Below are 25,316 nucleotides of genomic sequence, written 5' to 3'. Positions count from 1 at the left end.
AAGGCAAACTTACATGTCATGTCTCGAGCATGTGTGCTTGTCAACAAAACAATCGTTGTTCATCTTGATTTTCAAATAGCTACCAAAGATGTACCTGTGCTGTTCAGTTTATCTGCCGCAAAACGAACCATCCCCTACGGATGCTTTCAAACAAGCCATCGTATACTGCACTTAAAATGGTCTTCTGTTAATTACTAGTAGTGATGCTAATGCTCCCCGTATCATCTGGGGCAGCTCAAACATTAACTTGAGAGGCTTCAGTTTGTTTGATGCAATACTTAAGCAATACAGATCTTGGATTACTTAGCATAGGCAACCTTTATGGTATCTGCTAGAGAGGAAGTGTTAGACATAACGCTTTGCTCTAAGAAAATTAGTCACGAGTTGACCAATTGGCATGGCAGATGAAGAATCTTTATCTGATCATCGCTACATCTTTTTTGAACATTTGAATGTCACTTCGCAAACTGCATTTCAGGAATCCCCTGTCCACCAACTGAAATCCCTCTACTGATTTGGTTGTGGCCAAATTTCAACATCTATTGACATTCCTGGTGATTTAGATAATGTTGTTAAAACTACATTGTCATTCATCATAAAAGCTTTTCAACAAGCTTGTCCTCTGCCCGAGCAGGAATGAATAACTGCCACATAACTGGAGCATACCAAAGTCAGGTATCATACCAAGACAAGGTATTGGTCGATTATCCTGGTATTGAAAATAACTTATTTTGGTATTTTGTAGGTATTGATAAAATACCTCAACGAGTTATTGGTTTGGTGTTGAGGACTGCTTGAGGTATTATTTAATTATTGAAAAATCACTATTTATATGGAAAAATCGCCGATTATTATTTAGGTATTGCAATACCTGAAGTCATTATTCACGCGTTATGCACAGAATACACCTCAGTTATTATTTTAGGTATTTTACCTCTTATGCAGGGCTACTTAATACCTCATTCAGGTTGTAGGTATTCGGTTTTCCATACCTGAGTTAGGTATTCTTCAGCTATTTTCTCCTGCTCGGGTGTGGTCTGTGAAGACCATAAGGGGAACCCATTTGTGAAACTCTGATTTGGAGCAGCTCAGGAACCAGTACAGAAAGAGTTGGAATATACTACGTTGGGCTGGATCTGAGGCTTTCAGGTCCGCTCGCAAGGTCTACCAGACAGCTCTTCGGTCTGCTGAACGATCGGATCCGACTGAGAAACCGTTGTACAAATGCTTCCAGTATGAATGAAGTCAATCGGTTGAACAAACTCCCTAAGAAATCTAAGGATTTCCAAGTGAACGAACTTCGTTTGCCTAATGGCGACTTCACTTCCTCTGGTGAGGAAGTTTTGGAATGTGTTTTCAGTACATACATACACAAATACACGCTTCCCCGGATGTGTGAACATTACATCTTCGGATGAACCTGATGTATTTTCTTGTAGTTATGAATCTTTTTCTTCAGCTTCGGCTCGGAGTATTATAGCTATAGAATCGATTGAGTGGGCACTAAATAGCTTTGCTCCTTTAAAATCTCCTAGATCAGATGGGATATATCCTATTTTGCTTCAGAAGCGTTTTATTTATTTCAAACATGTTTTGAAAAAACTGCTTGTGTGCAGTTTCGCTACAGGGTATATTCACAAATCCTTGCGGAATATTACTGTAAAGTTTATTCCGAAAGTGGGTCGAGCGTCGTATGAAGAAGTAAAGAGTTTCAGACCTATCAGTTTGACTCTTTTCTTCTGAAATACATAGAACGCATTGTCAATCATCACATGCGTGATGTTCATCTGGCCAACGTGCTTCTTCAGGTAAACCAACATGCTTACCAATTTGGAAAGTCCACTGTAACTCTTTTACACAAGGTTGTTTACGATATTAAAAAACCATTCACTCTAAAGCAATCTTGTTTGAGTGTGATCTTAGATATCGAGGGTGCTCTTGACAACGTGCTTTTCGATGCCATATTGGAAGCCGCACGGAGTCATGCTATATCTCCAATGGGCAATGATTTCCAATTGGATTTACCAAATGCTCAAAAACCGATATCTCTTCTCAACATTGCGTCAAGCATCGATTAGGATATTGAGTGTTTCTGGATGCCCCCAAGGGGGAGTCTTGTTGCCACTTTTCTAGGATCTCTTAGTAGATTCGAAAGCTCGAAGGTACGCTGCTGTCACTTGGACAAAGTTTACTGTATGCGTGAAGGACCGATTTTTTAGCATGGGGAATAGTAGGAAGTCAGTTTTCAAATGCTTCTAAAAAATTCAAACCAATATTTCAAGACCAACAATTGAAAAGGCCGCATCAACATTTTGAAACAAACATGTTTCTGTTTTAAGGAGGGCCTTAGCATCAACCCGTCAAAAGCCGCACCCTTTCACTAGGAGAAGGAAGATCAACTTCAGAGCTTTTCAGCTTGAAGGGATACCAATTCATCCTACTGATCGAGTCAAATATATAGGTTTGATTCTGGATGCCTAACTGAACTGGAATGCTCAAATTGAGTCAGTGATCGGCAAGGCAACAAGTTCATTTTGGGTTTATACCGTGTACGCACCAAACTATGTGCAGTTAAAAAAATCAAACTTCGTGTCGTTCTAAAAAATACAACAAACAAAATATTTCATGAACAACTGCTCACACGATAGGCTAATGACCCTACTTTGAGTCTGCATTGGAGAAAAAATAATTATACAAACCTAAAAAATATTTAAAATATAAAAACTATTTCATTGCCTTGTTCCTAACTTTGCGCACAAAATCTTCGATTGTTCCTAACTTTGCGCATGCTCTGAATAGCACAAAAACTATTGTTTAATGCTTTGGCATAGTGTGAATAGTGTGTTCTTGATTGGTCATCATTCAAATACTACCGAGTGAACAATCCATAATATTTTTAGGAGGGATTTTTTAGTGGCCATCATGTAAAACGTGGCTCGGGAAGATCAAATGCGGATTTTGCTTTTTTCGCGATTTTTGCGTTTCACGCGTTTTTGCTAATTTCGGCGCGTATTTCGCGGAAATGGTCTTCAAATGCACTTACAATAAACATTTAGACATGGAACTCAACATAATCAAAAATAATGAAAATTTTCAAATTAGAGCTATGGATTTTTGTGCATAAATAAAAACAATGTTAATTATCCCTAGCTTGGTGTGCTAGATTAGTTGCTTTGCACTAAACCCTCAATTTATTAAAACTAGAAGATTATCCTCTGAATTTCTAAGTCAAACTCTTGAATTCAATACTGTCTTAATTCCGAGATCAATTTTTGGCTAAATTTTTGGATCGAATTTAAATTTTGGATGAAACTCAGAGCCTGAGGTTCAAAAAAAAACTGTGAATAGTGGCAAGATGTCTAAAATAATTGCTGAAGTTCCTCGGTGATTTAAACTTATTATTTTTGGAATTTACAAAAAGACATCTACCGGAAATTTAACAGAATCTCGTAAAGAAAATCATTTGTTTTGTTGGCTGTGTATGTCGTGGAAATCAATCTGATTGGTTTTCTGACACAGTATGTCGTGATATTTCTGATGTTCCTGAAAAAAAAGCTACATTTAAGACTTTTCATCGGATTTTCAGGATGGGAAAGCAAGTGGATTTTATTAATTTAAATGAAATTTATTTGCGAGAACACGAAACACATCTGAATACGGCGCGTTTGAATTACTTTTTTGAATTTTCCTTCTGCCTACTGTTTCATCTCTTTCCTTAAACTTTTTCCTACTCCTGCGTTTACACTGAAATATACTCATTCCAAATTCAAATAATCGAACATTCGTTTGTATTTCAGTGTAACAAAGACGTCCTGGAGATTTTTATGATTGCTTTCTTAGATAATTCAATTTTTTCAGGATTCCTATCATAATGTTGATTTTTTTTTTCAAAACAATGTATACCAATTTAAAAAACTAGTCTGTTTTCAACATATTAAACTTTTGTGATGCAGAAGTTGTCATCTAAAGTCATGGATTAGTAATGGTTAAAAATCAATTTATCAATAGAAAAGAAATGCTCTTCATCTGGAGTGTAAAGTAACGAATATTTGATTTTCTCTGAAAAATTCTGGCTTTTTATGAATGAGTAATCAAAACCATATATTTTTGTACTGGCGCGGATTTGATAACCTCGGCGCGGATTTCAAATGGCTTAGCGCGGATTTTGCGGTTTCGAAATCGACATTTTTGTAACAGCCCTGCTATTGCAGTCGCCGAAAAAATTCTCAGTTGCATCCCTAGAGAAATTCCTGGAAAAATTCCAGAAGTAATTCCCAAAATAACTGTTGGAGGGGCTCCTATTGAAATCTCTGAAAAATTCCCAGTTGAAATTTTAGAAGAAATGTCTGAAGAAATCCAGAAGAATCTCTGCAATACTCTTCCGGAAGAAATCACCTGAGAAATTTTTTAAGCAATATCAAGACATATTCCTGTAGAAATATCACGAAGAAATCCTAGAGGAATCCCAAGAGAACCCTCCCCCCGGACATATCGGAAGGGATTCTCAAATAAAAATAATTCCTGGATTTTCTAGTAAAAAAATACTGGAGAAATCACAATGAGAATTATTGAATGAATCCCTCCACGAATTCCTGAAGAGATTCAAATAGGAATTCTGAAAAATTCCCAAAAATAATTTATGGCGGAATCTCTAGAAGAAATTTTGAAGAAATACCTTAAAGAATCCCGGCATGAACTCCAGAAGCAATCGTAGCAAGACATCTACCGCATAAACCACAGGTATCAGAAGGCCGGCTCCAGAGGCACGTTATCCTTCATTTGGGACATTTGTGCCATCTAACAAAAAAAAATGAGAGAACAAAAAAAATAATATCTGCAGTTAAATTCCGGTCTTCCAAGAAAATTTGAGAAAATCTCTTCGCGAAAATGTCATTTCTTATTCAAATTATTCAAAGAGAAAGAGAAAATACATATTTCGTTCTAAGAAAAAAGATGGTTCACAATTTTTCCGCTAGATGGCTTCGACAAATGGTTTTGGGCTGACTTTTCAAAACGCCTCATTATCATAACGAAAGACGCTCTCATTTTTTATTATTTTATTATGACAATCGCACGCAGTTAGTATTTTTGTTTATGTTTGACATTAATAATTAGGGAAAATTACATCAACATACAGAAAACGGTGTTATAAGATTAATATTATCATAAAAATATAAAATAATTAAACGACAGATATATCATGAAAAGTTATGAGGATATTTTCAAATGTTTGTGTAGAAGAGTCGAAGTATGTGAACAAACAATCGTTTTATCAAAGAAGTAAACTTTAGTTTGAGCAGCTCGCAAGGTGTAAATCGGCATAAAAAATATTGAGAATGGCTTCAACCAAAGCGTAAGTAAAGTTTGATATCGATTCTTCACAAAATAACTGAATTGCATCTGGTAGGCTGAAAAAATATATATCGGTGGACCAAAAAAAGTACATGGTGGACTACATGATGGATAATTTGGACTTCGCGAACAACCGATTTCAGTCACTGCGGGGAAAGGAGCTACAAAAACAAAAATGGATCAATTTGGGCAACGCATTGAACCCACTTGGAGTAGCTACCAAAACACCTGACCAATGGGAGCTTTCTTGGCGAGACCTTAAGCAGAATACCAAAACGAAATGGCTGGGAATTCAAAACCGTCAGAGTGGCGAGAATGGTTTGGTGAAAAAGAAACGCGATATTCTATCAGAGCTCGAGAAAATGATACTGGCTATCATGCAAAAGGACACTCTAGATGGGGATGGCAAAACTCAAGAAGGTGGTTTTGATGAACCGGTGAGCAAAACAGTATTTTTATTAGGTATTCCGTCTTATAACTTGATTTTGATTAAATTTTAGACTCTACCAGTGGAATTGCAAACTGACGACGATGTTCCTGAGCAGTTTCAAGATGAAACATATGATGGCACAAGTATCGAATACCTCGAGGAAGAACTGGGAAACATTAATGTAAATGATAATGGAATGCCACATGAACCTGTCACGGAGCCACTCGCTGTTGGCGAAAACGCTTCACCCCCAGCAACACCTTTACAAAGCGCGTATGATGATGTAGCTGGACCATCGGTTCCACGAGTTGTTATTCAAGGAACAGCTACACGGACCGGAACCGCTTCAACACCATCTGGAAGACAGCTTGGTAGGGGTAAACGTTATTCAGAGACTGCAATACAAAACATGGAAAAGGTGTTCAAGTGCATTGAAACTATGCAAGCAGATAAGAGGGAACACATGAAGCGTAAGCTTGAACTTCAGGAGAAACTGTTGAACATCGATGAACGGAAACTTTCTATCAAACAACAGAAAGTTCACGCTTTGAATCAACCCGGATAAAAACTAACCATAGGGTGTTTGGTGAAAACCATTCCTGCACCATACAGTGTACCAGCTACAATAATGTATATTGTAATGAAATGGTTCACTAAAAGCTTCGCACATTGTAGCTACTATACATTTACATTCGATTTTTATGTAACACTATATTATACCCAGGTAACCACTAAGCACTGATATAAGTGGTATAGAGGCACTTCAACAGCTTTTCAGTGCCAACAGGCTCTAAAGAAGGTTTTCAAATGCTTATAGGCCTTGTAAATCGTAAGCATTGAAATAAGCCGTATATGGGTATATAACGCTATCTTGTAGTGCTTGTTAGCCCTGTGCTTTCAAGCCTAGTTAGACAGCTGTCAGTGCTGTTGAACGGCTTTAATTGTCTTACATGACATTTGACATGACATCCATACCAATCAAAATAAATTTCAATCAAACCAAAACTAAAACCGATGAAAGTAAATCTAACATAGAAGAAAGGTTCAGGCCTTCAGGAATTGAAAAAAGTTATTGGCAAGCGGCAGCATGTAGTACACCATGGATTATGATCCCGGTCATAAATCTGACATCGAGATAGATCCCCTTCAAATTTCCAGATGATTCCCAGCTCAACTTCTATCTCCCGCGAATCTGCACGTCATCGATTAGCGCTTCCTCAACTTCAAACTTTAACACCCTGCAGTTGTTTTTGAATCGTCATTGATTAGTTAAACGAATATTTTGTTGAGTTCTTTTATTGAAATAAAAACCGTTTATGAATCATTACATTAGTTGAAATAGTTATTTACAATGCTTTCCCTTTCCCTTCGTCCTACATTTAACAGCCCATCATTATCATCATCGTGACCAAAATGTTCCGCTTGTACTATGACGTCATTGCCTTCATTAATCAGATTTTCATCCAAGATTTCTTGCACTGGGAACTTATTGTTCACAAGAAAGTTATGAATTATCACACAACAGTTTACAATCTGGCCACAAAAGTCCTTTTCATATCGTAAGAGCGAATCTCGAGAAATACATCTAAACCTTGATTCCAGACAACCATTGCTCCGGGGTTTCGTGCCTTACAGTGAGCTGTATTATAATCGACTTCCGCTTGTCTTGTAGTTCTTGAAAATGGCACAAGAAGCCATGGCTCGGTAGGATAACCACCATCTCCCAGCAAATATGTGTTTCTGCTGCCAGTGTCATATCATCGCTTCAAATATTGGCGCACTTGACTGCGTTTCCATATGAATGCATCATAAGTAGAACCTCCAAACCTAGCATTTACGTTGAATATGCGAAGGTCAATGTCACAAATCAGTTGAACATTTTTCGAATGATATCCTTTTCTATTCAGATAAACATGTTAAACATCTTTCGAGGGGCTCAAAATTGCAACATGTGTGCAATCAATTGCTCCAATTACACCGGGGATGTTGAACTGCTGAAAGAATTTTAGTTTGATTCGTGCCAACTCAGCATCTGTTGTTGGAAAAACAACGAATCTCCCGAACAGATATTTATCCATTGCAACGATTACGTTTCTCAAGATACGATGGCACGTTGTTTGAGGAACAGCCAGCAAGTGGTCTTGTCCGACAGTCACTTGGTGAGAACCTACAAAGGAATAAGTATGAACATGTTTTAAAAAAATAAAATGAGTTTAAAGTTGTTATTCCTTTGTGACATATAAAACGTATGTAAGCCTAAATATTGTATTGAATAATTACCTGAGCTTAAGTATCGCAAAGCTGTAAGAACCTGCAAATGAACCGGAATGGTTGTGGTTCGCTCATCTTTTAGAGAAATAGCATTTAACGGTTGACCCATCAATTCAATAAGCTTCTCGGCCAAACATTTTGGCATTCGGAAAAGTTTCTCAAAATTATCATCCGATATTTCAAATGGATTGCTTATATCTCTTAAAAACCGACGATGCCGAATCAATTTTAATTTTTCTTGACGTTTGTACCACTTCCTTTTTGCGTAATAATACGATAAAATCACTGCATCCATGTTAGAAATTTAGTAAATTATAGTGCTTCTGTCTATATTTCACTTGAACAGCAAGTCTCTTTTTAAATTTCTACGCAAAAAATCTCGAAGAGAATAAATTTATGTTTCTCTTTTCCGAATTTTTTGGTACTAATTTCAGAAATCGCAAAAAAGCTAAAAATCTCTTCAAAAATGTATTTTTTCAAGAAATTTTGCGCTCGGAATTCGGCTGCTGATGACCGCTACCAGCCCTGCCTCCAAATCCCATCGAGTGGCTGTCGTTGTCCTTTCTACAGAGACAACAGAAGCTTGGGTGCAGCAGCCTTTCGCCAGAGCATTGTCCCATTAGAGTGCGCCGTGCCAGTAGTGTCAGGCCGAACCAGCTCAGATGATTTAGAAGAATAGACACCGAGAGACAGAAAGACAGAGCGACACGGAGAGAGAGAGAGTTTGTGTGTCACGGATAAATACGTTCGAGGAAAAATTAGTCACGGGTTGTCGTAATTCTTGAGGGGATTGCCGCTTTGTTGCACCACGAGACTTGGCCCAAGTGACTGTAGTTGTAGAGGCAGCGCTCGCGACCAAGGAAAATGCATGTTTCTGTAATCGAATTGCATTACTTCTTTTTTTTCGTGCGCTCGTGGGCTTGTGCCTTGGCTGCTGCTGCTGCTGGTTGATACCCACACAATATACTAGGTATACCTTCGAGTCAAAGCATGGAACGAAGGTTTGCAGGAATTTATAGTCGACGGTTTGCCGGAATCTTTCATGCTCGCGTGTGTGTTCGAAATAGTCACCATTATCTCCTTCTTGGAGAGATTTATTTCAAACTTTCGTTGAAGATATTTATTTATATTACCAAGAAGTAGGTTTTTATCATGAATTCAATTGTGCGAAACGGGTTGATAATTGCGCGGGGTAAGCTTGCATATTTTATTAGCAAGAGCCCGCGGGGATATTTTGAGCATTTAATCACGAGGCTACACTGCTTCATGCGAAACGTTTTGATTTGTTCGACTTAAGAATGTTTGCACACTTTGCAGGGCATAAATCCCTTGATATGGTAAGGTATCCATAAGTAATCTTATGATCTTAAATGTATCCTATGCGAAAACAAAGCGATTATGTCACCGATTGATCTCGCTCTTTTTGCTTTCATGTACCGTCGTTGGGGGTGAGAATGGGTCAAAAAATGATACTCAAAGAATGTTTGTGAAATAACAAATACTATTGAAGTCGGAGTAACTTTTTATTAGGTATGTATACTCTTCTATGTAGTAATGACAGTTTAGCAAGAAATTATCACATTATATGAATTGCTTACTAAACTACAAATGATTGAAAGTTGACCCAAGTTCAACATGCTGTAACTTTTCATAGAGTACATCAAAAATTCTCAAATTTTGACTGTTTGTTCACCTATTATTATATGTGCGTAATTGGTACAAATTTGAGCTCAATTCTAGATTGAGTTTAAATAAGGGCGAAAGTAACATGAGAGAGTTCTCTTCATCGACTCTCTCTTCTTTAAATTAAAGTGACAAGATGCAAGTATGGTTCCACTTTTTGGTCATAAATCGCTAGGTTGTGATGCAATCTAGCGTCTAAGCAGTGGCGATTCCCTAACCTCAAATCTACCTGTTCAACGAATGTAAATTCTTGAATTTTCTTAACAAATTGGCTTGTAATTTGTAGAAAATGACGATAATAGTAGTTTCCGTGCATTTTCAATTTGATCCTGGTCCTGTACTCTTCGTAAATACAAGTTTTAGGGTCGTTGAACAGGTAAAAAGTGAGGTTACGAGACGCCACTGCGTCTAAGTGTAAAAAAGTTCGATTGAATTTCAGGGTTGTTACAACAGCGCGGATTTCGCGAATTCCGCGGATTTCGCGATTTTCGCGGATTTGGCGCGGATTTGCCTCTAGAATTCGGCCCTCGCGCGGATTTGGCGCGGAATTGATTTTGCTGTACCATCATGCAAATTTTGTTGAATGTACATGATTTTATTTGCATCATAGTTTTGTTGTGTGAGATTATCTTCTTTTTATCTACCAACCAGCGACCAGCGATTGATGAAGCCCGTCGAATTACTATGTTGTGTAAATCTTGCACGTAATAATACTAAGAGCCATTTTTGTGCTTGAAATAACTTCTATTCCCGTTGATATGAATCGTAGAGCTTTTAAATATTTGGATTACGTTTCGGTAATAATCAAATACGAAATTGATGTAGAAAATTTGAAACCAGACCAGCTTAGTTACATCAATGTGGTTTATTTCGAAGCAATAAACTTCATTTTGCATAATTAGTTTTGCAATGTACTTAAGAAAAACATGCTAGCACTTCCTCACCTGATCATAACATATAATATTTATAATTTAACGTATAATATAATAACTGACATAACATACAATATCTGTTGGATTTACAGGAATAAACTGAACTACGAGCTCTACCTAATAATTTTTAGAAATTCAATAACAAAATCCAGGAAATATCAAGGGTTTTCTTCAGGATGCATCCCCGGAAGTCGTCTAAGAATTCTCTTCTTAGGATCTTTGTGATTGAACTTTCATCTTCTGTTCATCTCTTTTTTTGTGTTAATGCAAGTGACTGATTTTTTTTATAAAAAAAAATCCTGTAGAAATATCGAAAGAAATTACTAAAGAAAATGCTCGAAAGTTTTTGACAAAACTATAAGAATTCTTAGTTGAATTGTCAAATAAAGCACTTCTGAATTACAGGAATCCCTTATAAAATTGGTTGAAACTCCACAAAATATTTGGAGAAATTCTGCAACTATTTCCCCAAGATTTCCAATAAGGCTATGATCATGCGTGTTTGTAGCTAGTATTTAGTCCCCAGCTTCACGCTGACGCAAGTCGCACACGCTGACGAAATAAAAAAAATGAATTATCAATAAATTGCTCCTAAGAATTTCATTACAAATATTTCTTAGCAATCCATGTCTGGAGTAATTCATCCATCAGAAGCCACTAGAAGAGTTACCGTAAGAATATTAGATTTAAGTTGGAATTTTCAGAGTGATCTATTACATAGGTCTAGAAGCATTTCTAGTAAAAATCCTTAGATTCCCTAGGAAAAGCTGTCTAAATCTATAAAAATGCATATCAATCCCTGTGAAAACTTTGGAAAAAAAACCTTGAGGAATCTCTAAAGGATTTTATGGATAAATAACTGGGGAAAATCTCCCTGGCCAAGATCACAGGGTTCGACGGTATTAAAGTGAAGGATGTTAATTGTAATTCTTGTAATGAAAATATCACCTTTAACACTTTAATGCGCCTCCAACGGTTCATTGCGAACCGGCTGCTACAGATGGAGTATGGCTGATTTATCAGAAATGCTCGATAAACAGGAGGGACCTGCTGGGGCCTAGTAGTTTCTATACCCAGAAAACAGTTCCGGTCGATTGAGTCTGGTAAGGTTTCGAGAGTCGTTGTGAATCATAATGCATTTTTTTGTGTTTTGTGACGAGTCTCGGAATCTTTTTTGAGTCAGCAGACTTTGAACTGTTTCCTGGGCTTCCCACTATTCGGTTAATTTTAACAAATACACTATACAAATACAAATTTAATTCAAATATGAAATAATTAGTAGTATCTCGCGTATTCAATTTGCTAATACATAGTTCTCAACACTTGATGTGCTTTCGTGATTCAATTTTCTCTATAATTTTCAATATCAATTTAAAATAACTAAGAAACTAATAGTGGGAAGTGCAGCATTTAACAGTGCTTGCTTATAGATTCGAAGCTAACGTGTGATCAAGACGAAATCGACAAAAACTGACTACTTCGACTTTGACTAACGTAGACTATTTATGACAAATTAGATATTTTTACATTTTTCGACTGAGTGTATGAAAGGTTTTCTTTAATATGGACGTATTTGGACCAATGCTGATAGTTCTAGGGATGTGGAAGAAAGACAACTTTCAAAGATAATAAAAACAATACTAAAATTAGGATCAACGAAAATGGACATAACAAACACATTGACTATCTAACAGATCATAGACACTCCAAAGATTACTGAATTATACGGCACAACATAAATTTGAACAATAACATTCATTAAACCTTGACATGACAAAAACAAAACAAATACAAAATCGACGATATGACAAAACCGAAACTTTCACACCTTCTACCGTAACCTTCGGAGTCAGTACGCAACAGTGTCTTACTGGACGATATGTTCTGTGCACGGCTGGTGAACTGCTTCTGAAGGATTACGTTCTCTATCCTATCCAAAGGCCTAGTGAACTGTCGTTGTCCGCGCAAACGCGAGACGCTTGTGCGCACAGTGATGGGAGAGGTTTCTACGTCCGTCGGCGTGCCGCTAGGAACCTTTCCAAAAAAAAAAAAAAAAAAAAAATAACTGGGGAAAATCTAGAAAAAATCCTAAAGGAATTTTAAACCAGCAAGGAAATCTTAAAAAAAAACATTGCATCATTGTCTTCCAGGAATTTCCCCTGACTTTCCTCCAATGCTGACTGTAGGGATTTTTAAGTAGTATAACTGCGGAGGAATTAGAAATTTCATTTTTTTACAGGCATTAATCTTGGCATTTCTTCAGTATTTCCTTAAGGCGCTGCCCATAAACTACGTAAACTCCTTTTTGGCTATTCCAGAACCACCTCCCATCCATCCTCACAGACTTTGTCCATACAAAATTTTCGAAGTAAGTGTGAAGCGTAGACTTTGGCCAGACCATTCCTTACCCCCTAATAGTTCACATAGTTCATGAACGAGTCCTAAAGTATTCTCCGTGGATAATCCTTATCTAAAGTTTCTTTCTAGAATGTCTCACTGGGATCCTCCAGATATTACTAAAAAAAAATCTCAAAGTTAATTTCTAAGAATTACCCTACCCAAATTAATACTCATTATTTTGAGAATTCTTCGAAAAAGTTTGTATCAGGTACTGTATTTAAAAACTTCATGAATTCTCCCGTTTTATTCAGGTCTTTTCAAGGGTTTTAGGGATACCTCCATAAATTTTTCATTTGCTAGAAATTTCTTCTCGTATTTTTTGATTGGATGACGTATTCTGACAGATTTCTCCAAAAACGCTCTGTAGATTTCGCTAAAAAATCTTGAAGGAATATTGCTGAAAAAACATATGGAATAAAGTTCTGGCAAAACGTCTTTAAATTGCAGAAAGCTTAGAATATTTAAGATAGATTGCGTTAATTTATGAAATAAAAGTTCAGTTCCCATACAGCACTCAAAAGTCCATTCCAGTTGAAAGTGCCTTTTCTTCATACACTATTGTAGACTGTTCCAGTTTAATGTTTAATATATACCAAATGTAGAAAAATGAAACTTTACGGAACTCGCGGATTTGGCGCTAATTCATTTTCACAGTCGCGCGGATTTGGCGCGGATTCAAATTTTGCTCGTGCGGATTTGGCGCGGATTTTTTTCCACGCTTCTCGTAACAACCCTGGAATTTGCATCTTGTCACTTGCGTTATTTGCAGAAGAGAGAGTCGATGAAGAGAACTCTCTTATGTTACTTTCGCCCTTATTTAAACTCAATCTAGAATTGGTTAATCTTTCGCAAAGTTAGAACCGTTCTGGTAAAACACTATTTTTCAGACAACTTATTTTTGAACTGTCATATCTCGGAAACCAGTGAACCGAATTGAATGAAATTTTTAACGTTTATCAACAATGTATTGATCCTTGATACGACGCTATAAAATGTAAAATTTTCTTACTATGAATAAAGTTATACTGGTTCGACATTTCGACTCATATAGAGGAAAATAAGTCAAATTTACAATATCATACAAAAATTACTAAATGTGTTATTCTTTCAATCCAAATCGGCTCTAATAAATCTTATCATAGATATCTTCAGAACAGAAGCTGAAAATCTTTGAATATCAACACTAAAATTGATTGACATTGATGTAAAAAAAAATACATTTTTTAAGAAACATCCAAAAAGTTGCAATTCATGATAACTTTTTTCAACGTTCAAAAAATACCTATGTTTTAATGAGATGAGAAGCATCAATGTATTGCTGATAAACGTTCAAAAGTTTATTAAATTCGGTTCACTGGTTTCCGAGATATGAAAGTTCAAAAATTAGTTGTTTAAAAAATAGTGTTTTACGAGAACGATTCTAGCATCGCGAAAGATTAACCAATCGAGCTCAAAATTGTACCAATGATGCACATATAGTAGGTCAACAAACAGTTTTAATTTGAGAATTTTTGATGCACTATATGAAAAGTTAAAGCGTTTTGTCACTTTTGTGAGAGAAAAAAAAAGTGGCCTATCATAAACATTTTGGCCACCCCCTGTAGTTCTGTTCGATCGATACAGTAGACGTTCGGTCGGTGCAAACGGTTTAACTGCAATGCTTTTTAACTGCAAGTCCGGTAAGTGCAACAATTTTGCAGTTATCGCACCGCTATCCGTCAAAACGGTGCGCCAGGTTAGCCCAAATGAACAGTTGAATGAATTTTGCATTCATTTAACGTCAATTAACGAGTTCCCGAGTAGAGGAAAAGAGCTCAATAATAGCATATTTTGATATAGAGATCAAAAAGTGATATGGGTTTGATTGACATAAGAGATAAAAGATCTAAAAATAAAATCAAAAATTTACTCCTGGAACATCATCATCAGATCATATTTAGATTTTGTAAGATCTAACCAATAGCAGCGAGCTATTCATATGATCTTGAAATATCAAATTTTGATATTGTTCAGATGTTCCAGGAACATTTTTCAGATATTATTTTCAGATCTTTTATCTCTTATATCAATCAAACCAATATCATGTTTTGATCGTCAGTATTTTACCTCTACCCGGGTTGTTGACGCCTGTCTGACGTTGCAGTTATCGAATTTTATTCGCTAAGTGAAACGTAAACATGTTGCAGTTATCGAACGTCTACTGTACTATATATACAACCTCGAAATCGATGAATAGGTAAGGTATTTGTCCGTCAGAAGATACCCGTTTTTATTCCTTACATTTCGTCTTTTCGGGATGTCTTCGTCTCCTGATAAATCTTCCGTGTTTCTTGAGAACGGCACAGCAATTTCATTTCTTCACACTCCACTTCTTTAAGGCGGCGTTTCATCTCCCGAAAGAGGTGTTTGCGCTTCCGTTTGTAACGCCCGCGCTGCGTTTCTCTACAAAACCTCTCTACACCTAGCTCTACACTCCTTTTCGAACCAATCGCTTCTTTTACTTCGTTCTACGTATCCGACGGAGCTCTCTGCTCTGCGTGGTATCGAGGTGGCTGTCGGTATCACACATAGTTGAAAACCGAGAATTTTTGGCACAGTTTGACCATTAACAGGTAGTGATCAGTGTCGATGCTAGCGCTACGATAGACCCTAACGTCAAAAATGTCAGATAAGTGCCGTTCATCAATCAGAACGTGGTCGATTTGGAATTCCGTTTACTGTAGTGATCTTCAAGTGTAACGGACTTACCTTACCAGTTAGACTAAGGTCTGAGTAGCTTCTGCTGTACATAGTAACCGTCCCCATTCTACTTGGTCCTTGGATAAGTGTCTCCAGTTCCGCATTATGCGAAGGGTCCGCAAGCGGGAATACGTACTTGTGCATAATCTGCCATAGCTGGTCTCGATCGATTGTATCATACGCCGATTTAAAATCGATGACCTAGTGGTGTGTGGGCACGTTGTATTCGCGGCATTAACGGTAAGGGTGGCTATGCTGGAAAAAGGTGCTACGAATGGCACTATTCTTGGAGGCGGTAAAATTTATAAGTCGTAGGCAGTTTTGTTTCGTCAGCTGGTGGGCGCTACACTTTCTCGTCGGTCTGAATTGCTCGTCCTGGCTTAAAGCCTGTATCCGCAATAATCGGGACACAGAAGTACGGCTGTAGCTCTGTAATTAATCAATAAAGTTTGCCAAATAGTTGGCTGAGAACTCTTTGGTGTATGTTTATTATTTATGCCAAATTTCATGAAAATCGATGCAATACTTTTAACTGTGGATAAAAAACAAACAGACGTGGTTTTAAGCATTTTGTACAATCTTCACCAATTTTCATTCACATGATAAATGGTTCTTTTACGCTACAGTTCAAAGTTCTGTGGTGATAATTATGAAATTTCGTCAGCAGTTATGATACTTGTAGACACACTTTCTTGCACAATTTCATCAACTTTGATCAATTGATTTGGAAGCTACTGGTGTTGATAGGGATGAGTGTTAGTAAAAATTTCTCGTGTTTTTCATGTGCGATGTTTGCCTATTCATAACTTTTGAATTTCTCCTCCAATTTTCATGAAATTTGCACAGACGGTATTGCGATTTTTTATCCACTTAGACTTCAGTGCAATAAATTTCGTCGTTCTCCGATTTCGCTTTCGGTTTTGCTGTCGCTCTCTGTTGCTGCTCTTTAGCAATTCGCCCGATCTAATGACAGATTTCGCCAACCGTCTCAATGTTTACTATTTTCTCTCATTGTTCTCGGTCTACCAGCTGATCATGTTTACACAACAAAATCAGCTGGACATCCGATGTTTACGTTCATTCTTATTGTTCGGCAACCACCAGCTGATCTTGTTTTCACAACAAATCATACTGATTTCGCCTGAATCTTGGGAAGGAAGTGAAAAGCTGTCGGAGATGACAGATAAGTACGATTTTGGGGTGATTTCAATTTCGTCGCGAAAGTCTGATTATTCGTAAAAAATACAATAGTTGATATATATATATATATATATATATATATATGTATATATATATATATATATATATATATATATATATATATATATATATATATATATATATATATATATATATATATATATATATATATATATATATATATATATATATATATATATATATATATATATATATATATATATATATATATATATATATATATATTATGCCTGCAAAATTTGATGATTATTGGTAAAGTACTTTCAATAGTACAATCGAAACAATAGAGGGTGCTGACTAATTGCCTTCTGAGGAGCTAAAATCATATTCAGTCCCAATACATGTTTCGACTATAAAATTGTTGATAGTGCATCTTTTTTTTTTTTTTTTTTTTTTAAATTTTGCCTATGCAACAAATGTAGATTGTGTTCAAAATTTCTGCCATTTTCTTTGCCGAATTCTAAAGTTACAGCGCTACAAGCAAAACTAGAGGCTGTACAAAATTCAATGACGAGCATTCTACTGTTTCATAGCTACAACAAAAAGTACTGCACCGATTCTCATGAAATTTTGTAGGTGACATGAACACATCTTAAGATGTTGTTAGGCCAAATTTAAGCAATTTTAATGTATCTATTGCAGAGTTGCAGCTGTATTTCTGTGTCCCGATTATTGTGGATACAGGCTTTACCTAAATGTTTAGATCTCCTACGATGATCTGGAATCGGTCCTTGATCATCAACCTGCGCGCACATTCTTTCGTCAAGTGGCGACCAATCGATCATGTGTTTCTACTAATTGTTCATCATGATGGACGCTGTTCCTTGCTTGCGTGTTTTACCGCAGTTTGTATATGTATGATTACCTCTAAACGTTTACACTATAGATCCTGCCCAACATACATACTGAAGCTCTACGATGCCGAAAGAACTTGAGGAATCTGCCGTTCCACGTACCGAGTTTCCAAATGGAAGACCTTTTTCGTCGCTGAGGTCGTTGCCTTTTCGATATTTTTTGGTGTTACGGCAACCTCGCAGAGCTTAACATCAACACCCTAACTTTCCGGAGAATCATGATGCATAGCTTAGATTAGAGTTCATAATTGAATTTTATTGGCTTTTTTCGGTTCACCGAAAAAAGCCAATAAAATTCAATTATGATAAAGTCATGCGGTGATTAAACCTAGAAAGTTAGATTAGAGTTTATTTAATTTATTAAGTATTACATTGTTATTACAATAAAACTGAATCAACCATTGTTCGCCATAACATCGGTTCGTGGGTGCAGCCCTCCATCCTCAGCCTCTTCCCACATTTCGTACTGTATCTGGTCTGCACATCTTGCACGCTGCCGTCCAGGTCAGCGAATCAAAATTCAACTATCGCGCAACAATGATGACAATGTCTCAACTTATATTTGTTGCGACATAAGTTTGTCCCAACTTCAAAATAATAGGAATAACATCGCACGAGTTTAGAGATTTTTAAGCTTTGCATTGCGATTTTCGAACGGTAACTTTGAGTCGGTAAACACTGCAACTCTGGTGAAGCTCTATCGTCAAACAGTTTCGACTTTGGGTTAGTAATAATTGATTATTCACGAGTTCAAAAGTACGCAACAAATTCAGCTTCCGTTTTGTCTGCTACAAAAATTTCGAGATCATGTCATTATCTGTTACCAGAAGGGATAAAGAGTAATCGTCGCGCCTTCTTTGTTGCTTGTGTTGTGCCTCATTTGTCTGACAATTCTCTTCACTGGTCCAGGTATACCATCCGGATCTCTTGCAAACGCCAGCTTTGCGGGGTTGTTATCCGGCATTCTCACAACATGTCCTGCCAATCGTATCCTGCCAGCTTTTGCGACCTTCCGGATGCTATGCTCATCGTAGAGAGCGCCTTGGTTCATTCCTCGCCGTCTCAAACCGTTCTGCTACACACCGTCGAAGATGGTCCTAAGCACATGACGCTCGAGCACTATGAGTGGTTTCATGTTCTCTTCAAGCATAGTTCAGGTCTCGTGCCCATAGAGAACCTCCCAGTTTTATCAGCGCGTTGTACTTAGTGCGTTTGATACGGGGTGAATCTCTTTCGACCGCAGGTTTTTGTGGAGCCCGACTTCCACTGATGATGCTCCTTCGTATTTCACGGCTAACATCGTTGTCTACCGTTAATAAGGATCAGAGGTTTTTTGGGGGTTTGCCGCACAGTGCACATTTCAGGCCAAACATTTCAATAGGTCCTATCTGCATTTGAGAGGCTCTCTTTGTTTACTTTCAATTTCAATTATTGCAAAGTAATGATACACTTTTCAACTATTTTTGCAGTACAAATCAAAAGACGATTGTTTTGACCATCGTTCAATGCAAGGAGACAATCATAATACAAATAAACAGCTGAGATATTAACGAAAGAGAGGGACACCAAAGAGAGCCTCTCTTCTGCAGATAGGACCTTTAGACATGTTTGGCCTGATTTGGCCCGTTTTCGAGTGGCCATCAACGAAGCCGACGTGATAACTTCTCACAAACTCATTAACTTTGGGTGAATGACGGCGGAAGATGACTAGAATATCACTTTGTAAGCGGCATTCAGAATTGTGATGGTGCGGAAGTTCTCGCACTCCAGCTTGTCACCTTTCTTGTTGATGGGGCAAATGGCCCCTTCATTCCACTCCTCCGGTAGCTGTTCGGTCTCCCAGATCCGGACTGTTAGCTGGTGCAAGCAGTTGGCCTTCTTTTCCGGATCCATCTTGATAATATCCTTACCAGCTGATTTATAGCTCTTGAGTTGCTGGATAGCATCTTCAACTTGCCTCCCATTCAGGTGTTCCGCTGCCATTCAGGTATTTGTCGTAGTGCTGCTTCCACTTTTCGATCATCTCACTTCCGTTCGTTGAGCTTCTGGTAAAACTTGTATTTCTAGTTAATGGCACAGCAGTTCCATTTGTTCGCACTTCGGTCCGCACCCCCTTTTTGTCAGCCTACGTCCAAAATTACCGTCGGAATTGATTATTCTATTCTCCCTAAGGTTTATATGACATTCGTTTGCCTATTTGCCTGACTGCCTGTAAATAGAACCATCGCTCAACGGTTCCCTAGTTTATTATTATTATTATTATTTTTTTGCAACAAACGTGTAAGAAAAGTAGGTGTTTTTCGCTCACATCATAAGAAATACCGGTCTTGTTACACAACGTTGTCTATCCCAAAGATGCGAATTTGCTTGCAAACCTAGAAACGTCAAGTACACTCAACATTGTTCTGCTGGTGATTATGAAGGCTAAAACAAGAAGAACATCATTAGACAAAAAAAATCCCTCACAAGCATCAAACACCGCATCATTAGAAAGTAGACTAAAAACAACACCCTGTCCTACGTCCTTGGAAGTCCAACCAGATCCAGATGTGAGTGAGAGTGCAGTTTGTTGTTATTTGAAAGCTCTTCTTTGAAAGGAGGCACTGCACTCGCCGGTTCGGTTCCGAACGTGAGCTAGCATGTGATGGTGCTGTAGTAAGAAATGTGAATGGAATGAAGCAGCAATTCAGCGAACGTGTAACGTTTTAAATCTGTGCTTGGGGCCGAATCTGAATGCGGGATTGTGGAAATAAATCATGACTTCCCAACGTTCAAGTGACTTCATGTTGTATTATGATTATCTTCTTATTTTTTTTTCACGTAACTTATTCATTGTAACAGACAATAAAATTTGTTTTTCTTTTGTTTTTGGTTTGCTATTCACCTCTACCCGGGCTTAGAATCTAAAACTCATATCAATCATATAATATATTATTGAACTTTATCAATTTGATTAGTTGTCAATGCGGAACATATTCGGTTCCCATGACTCATTCGCACACCCTCGAAATGGTGAGAATGGGTCAATTCACATACACTTGTAGCACAGAGAAAAGACATCCAAGCTAGACAAACATTGTTCTGAAAGCTGTGTATGGAATCATTTTTTTAGCGTTGAGAACACTATCATTTGTGCATGCATTACCAAAGATCTTACATATTCCAGTGATCCAAGGGCTTTTTCATACAAAGAATCAAAAGTTATTGAACAATATCTGTGGAAGTATGCATGTTTGACCCATTTTCACTCCCAACGACGGCAATCAGATTTAAAATGTTAAATTGCCTCTCTAACCAATGATCAACAAAAAATAAAATGTAAGTAAGCACTAACTACTTTGTCATCTGCCGGCAGTTGCATGAGTCGATTCAGACATCAGTCTAGCGTCTGGTAGCTAGAAAAGAATAACTTCTACAAACAATTGAAACATGCTCTATACTTTCCTCTTTCATACCCAAACACTGCAGTTCGGCACGATTAGCGTCAATCGTAACTATATAACATTCCTACATAACTAAGAAACTTCAACGTAATTCCACCTTCTTTGGATTCGGTACGGTTCTCCGACCAACAGCGTAAACAATAACGTTCTAGCAAACAAAACCAAAACCGTCTAGGCCGCAATCTAAATTTAATTGAATTGACACTTGCCATTTGCAAAACACTCAATTTGTGTGCCGCCCCATTCGGGTGTTGTTTTTCCATTCTAAATATACAACCACATTTGCGCGTTTTCCTTCATTCGTCTGAACGCTACTGGGTCCAATTTGGCGAGTTCAGTTCCGATCGACCCGGATTGACTGCTCGAGAAGGTGGCGAAAACCGAATGTTATCAAATATAGACATCCAGTTATTTAGTAGTGTTTGATGCTCCATTGATCTATACATAGTATCTGGTACACAATGCGAGTTTCAGTCGGTCCATGGTTGAAAACTGATCTTGTACCGACTTTTCGAACCCTCTAAGCAGAATACCCTCTTCGAATGAGTGTAATCAGTTTCGTACCTTTTAATTCCGCCCTATGTATGCTTTACAATACTTGAACTGAGTTTTTACGCGGTACGTATCCCCCGCGTAAAAAAAAACCTGACTGTGTATCGTTCATTATAAGCCAGTTAAAGAACCTTATCAGAAAGTTGACGATACATCGTACTTCTTTCTTCGGATTTAAAACATATCTACCTAATTTCGATATCTTTTAGCTATCTTTTAGATATTCACCCATCATCGGGTGACTATCCGCAACAAACAATTTTCCGTTTCGCATGAGTTTACTCCAACACATCTATTGGCGTTCCTGGCCTTGAACGCTTGGCTTGAATGAACTTACCATTTTCTTCCGTATCTCATTTTCAGGAAATCCGGGAAAAAAGCGAACAGGAAGCACGAGCCAAGGATTTTTCCACCAATGAGTCGAAAAAGTTAGACAACAGACGATTGAACCGGTACAGGGACGTGTCCCCCTACGACCACTCGCGGATCGTGCTGAAACGGGGCGAGACTGACTACATCAATGCCAATCTGGTTAAGGTGAGCTCTTTGTCTGATTATGTAGAAAACTAAGGGCCGATTTCTTCACCTCGGCTTAACTGGTAAGCCAGGCTTACCCATATAGTTAAACCTGGTTTAACGCTTAAGCCAGGGTGAAGAAATCGCCCCTAAATGAATTTAGGGGAATTAATGAATTTCAGCATAAGCGATTATCCAACTGTATGTAGGTATCATTACCATCTAGCAGTGTTGAAAATTTCATTTCGTCATATCTAAATTCAATCGCCTACAGCTAATTTTAGAAGCTGAACCTGAGAATATGATATATGAAAAACTTGTGCGGCTAGACCAGTTCTGCTAGAAAGTCACGGAAAAACCGATATTTTTCGAATATTTAAGGTAAATGTCACGGACCACCTTTGAAAAATGCTAAATGATATTCACCGTGAATATCATTTGGCATGTTTCAAAGGAAGCCCGTGACATTTACGTTAAATATTCGAGAAATAGCGGTTTTTTCGTGACTTTCTAGCAGAACTGGTCTAGCTGCACAAGTCTTTCATATACCATATTCTCAGGTTCAGCCTCCAAAATGAGCTGTACGTGATTGAATTTAGCTATGACGAAATGATTTTTTCAGCACTGCCATCTAGACCATAGTTTCCCAAACTGTGGGTTGTGACCCCCCAGGGGGGCGCCGGCCTTCATCAAGGGGATCGCGAGGGACAGTCGAATATTTTTTTGTAACAGTCAACAAATGAGACAATTTGTATGGCGGGTCGCGAAAAGTACGTCTGCTGACCAAAGGGGGTCGCGCACCTGAAAGTTTGGGAACCTATGATCTAGATGATTTCCAGTAAAAATTCCTAGTAAAATACTGTATTTTACTAGGAATTTTTATTGGAAATCGTCTAGATGGTAATGATACCTACATACAGTTGGATTTTAAATACATACATAGTTTATTTTCCTGGTGAAGATTTCAGTGCGATTATTACAAAACAGCAATCCATACTGTCAACGACACTGTCAGTATTGCAAAACAAATCATTTAAGCGGTATTACGGAACTCCGCCAGGAATCGTTTCTGAAATTTCTTCGTAGTTCCTTCGCAAGATTCATTGAGATCGTTTTTCGAATTTTCCCTGGAGTTACTTTCAGATTTCTACCAGGATTCTTTCTTAGATGAATTTCCTCAACTCCTTCAGGGGCTCTGAATTTTGTCAGTGGTTCTAGAGTGATCTAGTGGTTTTTTTTCTAGAGATCTTTGAAGAACTGATCAAAGAATTTCTTTGGAAGTTATGAGGAGTCCCTCCTTGGATTTCATGATTTCATTCAGAGTTCCTCTCAGGGTTTTGCAGACATTTATCCCGTTTTTTTTTCAGAGGTTTTCTCACCATTTCTCCCAGAGTTCTTAGCAACATTTCTCCTGGAATTTCACTCAGAGTTTGTCCCGAGATTTCTTCAAGATTTTTTTCAGGGTTTTTTTAAGGTTTTCCCGGATAGATCCAGGAGTTCCTCGCGGGATATCTCCCTGAGCTCCTTGCAGTACTTCTATTGAAGAATTCCCAAGTTTTCTTCTAGTGATCTTTTTGCAATTTCAATCAAAGTTTCTCCTAATATTTTAGGGGCTGTTCATAAACTACGTAGACTAAATTTTGGCCATCCCAGACCCCCCTCCTCCTCCCCCTCGTAGACTTTCGTCCATACAAAAATTTTGAAATTTGTATGGAGCGTAGACTTTGGTTAGACCCCCCCCCCCCCCGCTCCACCCAAAAAGTTACATGGTTTATGAATGGTCCCTTACCAGAAAGCTAGTGTACAGTTCTGCCACCGTTCTAAAAGTTCCAGCAATAATATCGACAGATCATCCGAAACTCTTCTTCTTCTTCTCTTCTTCTTTATGGCTCTACGTCCCCACTGGGACTTGGCCTGCCTCGCTTCAATTTTGTGATCTTTGAGCACTTCCACAGTTATTAATTGAAGGGTTTTTATTTGCCTGTCATTGCATTCATTTGTGTATTGTGGGGCAAGTACAATGATACACTATGCCCAGGGAGTTGAGAAAATTTTCCCTACCGGAACGGAAATTGAACCCGCCGTCTCCGGATTGGCGATCCATAGCCCCATCCAGTAGGCTAACTAGAGGAGACCCTGATTTTAAGATATCGATAACAAATTATCTGAACAATGCAAATTCTGAATTGACAGTGAAAATATTCTACAGTAAATGTATATATCTGTTCTGTTGAACATTTGAAATCTCATGTTTCATTCTATTAATGTGTAATCTAACCTACTTGCTAATTCAACACTTACCCATGTTTCAGGTTTTGAAGCAAAGTAGATCCTTTTATTTGTTTTGAGGGGACATGGCAAGGTTCTGTTAGTAAAAAATGTAGACCAAATTTCGTAATACAAAAAAATAGTTATATTATTGCATCTTGCTGTTCAATTGCCATGATATTGAAATGGAAGCGTAAACGATCCGGTACTGGCAGTATGGACAATAGCATGGTTGTTGGCTCAATGATCCTTATGTTTTAGTCCTAGGCGCCCGTAGTGGTGCAGAAGGCCAAAGGTGAATGCGCAAGAACTGATTCTGCTTCATTACCTTTAGGGCTTTGGGAGTTGGGAATATCTGCCAGTACCGGTATTTTACCGCAGGGTGGCCACCGAACCGGGAAAACCGGGAAAAAGACGGGAATTCGGAACGACTGGGAAAAAAGCGGGAAAAAGCCGGGAATTTGGAATGATTACCGGGAAAATTGTTGTTAAGAGTAACTTGATGTGCATATTTGAATGTTTACACCTCAGCGAAAATCTGCAAAATCAAAGCCAAACCAAAATACTCCTGGGACACTTCTACAAAATCCCAAGGAATTCGCCTTTGCAATCACTTGGAATTTCCTTAAAACAGAACTTGGGTTTCTTCAAGAAG

The 25,316-nt window shown here is 37.9% G+C and overlaps 1 protein-coding gene across 2 annotated transcripts in view; it reads left to right on the top strand.

Annotated features, from left to right (window-relative positions):
- LOC109424298 (tyrosine-protein phosphatase non-receptor type 61F) overlaps positions 1–25,316 on the top strand; it is a 51,957-nt gene that overhangs the window by 1,475 nt on the left and 25,166 nt on the right. For both annotated transcript variants that reach the window (XM_029880146.2, XM_062852217.1), the window contains exon 2: positions 22,241–22,414. In XM_029880146.2, coding sequence (XP_029736006.2) covers positions 22,241–22,414 — 174 coding nt within the window. The remainder of the gene's footprint in view (positions 1–22,240; positions 22,415–25,316) is intronic.

This window comes from Aedes albopictus, chromosome 2 (assembly GCF_035046485.1).
Source record: "Aedes albopictus strain Foshan chromosome 2, AalbF5, whole genome shotgun sequence".
Lineage (NCBI taxonomy): Eukaryota > Metazoa > Arthropoda > Insecta > Diptera > Culicidae > Aedes > Aedes albopictus.
The sequence above is the reverse complement of the archived record's forward strand: the minus strand, read 5'-3'. Positions and strand labels throughout refer to the sequence as shown.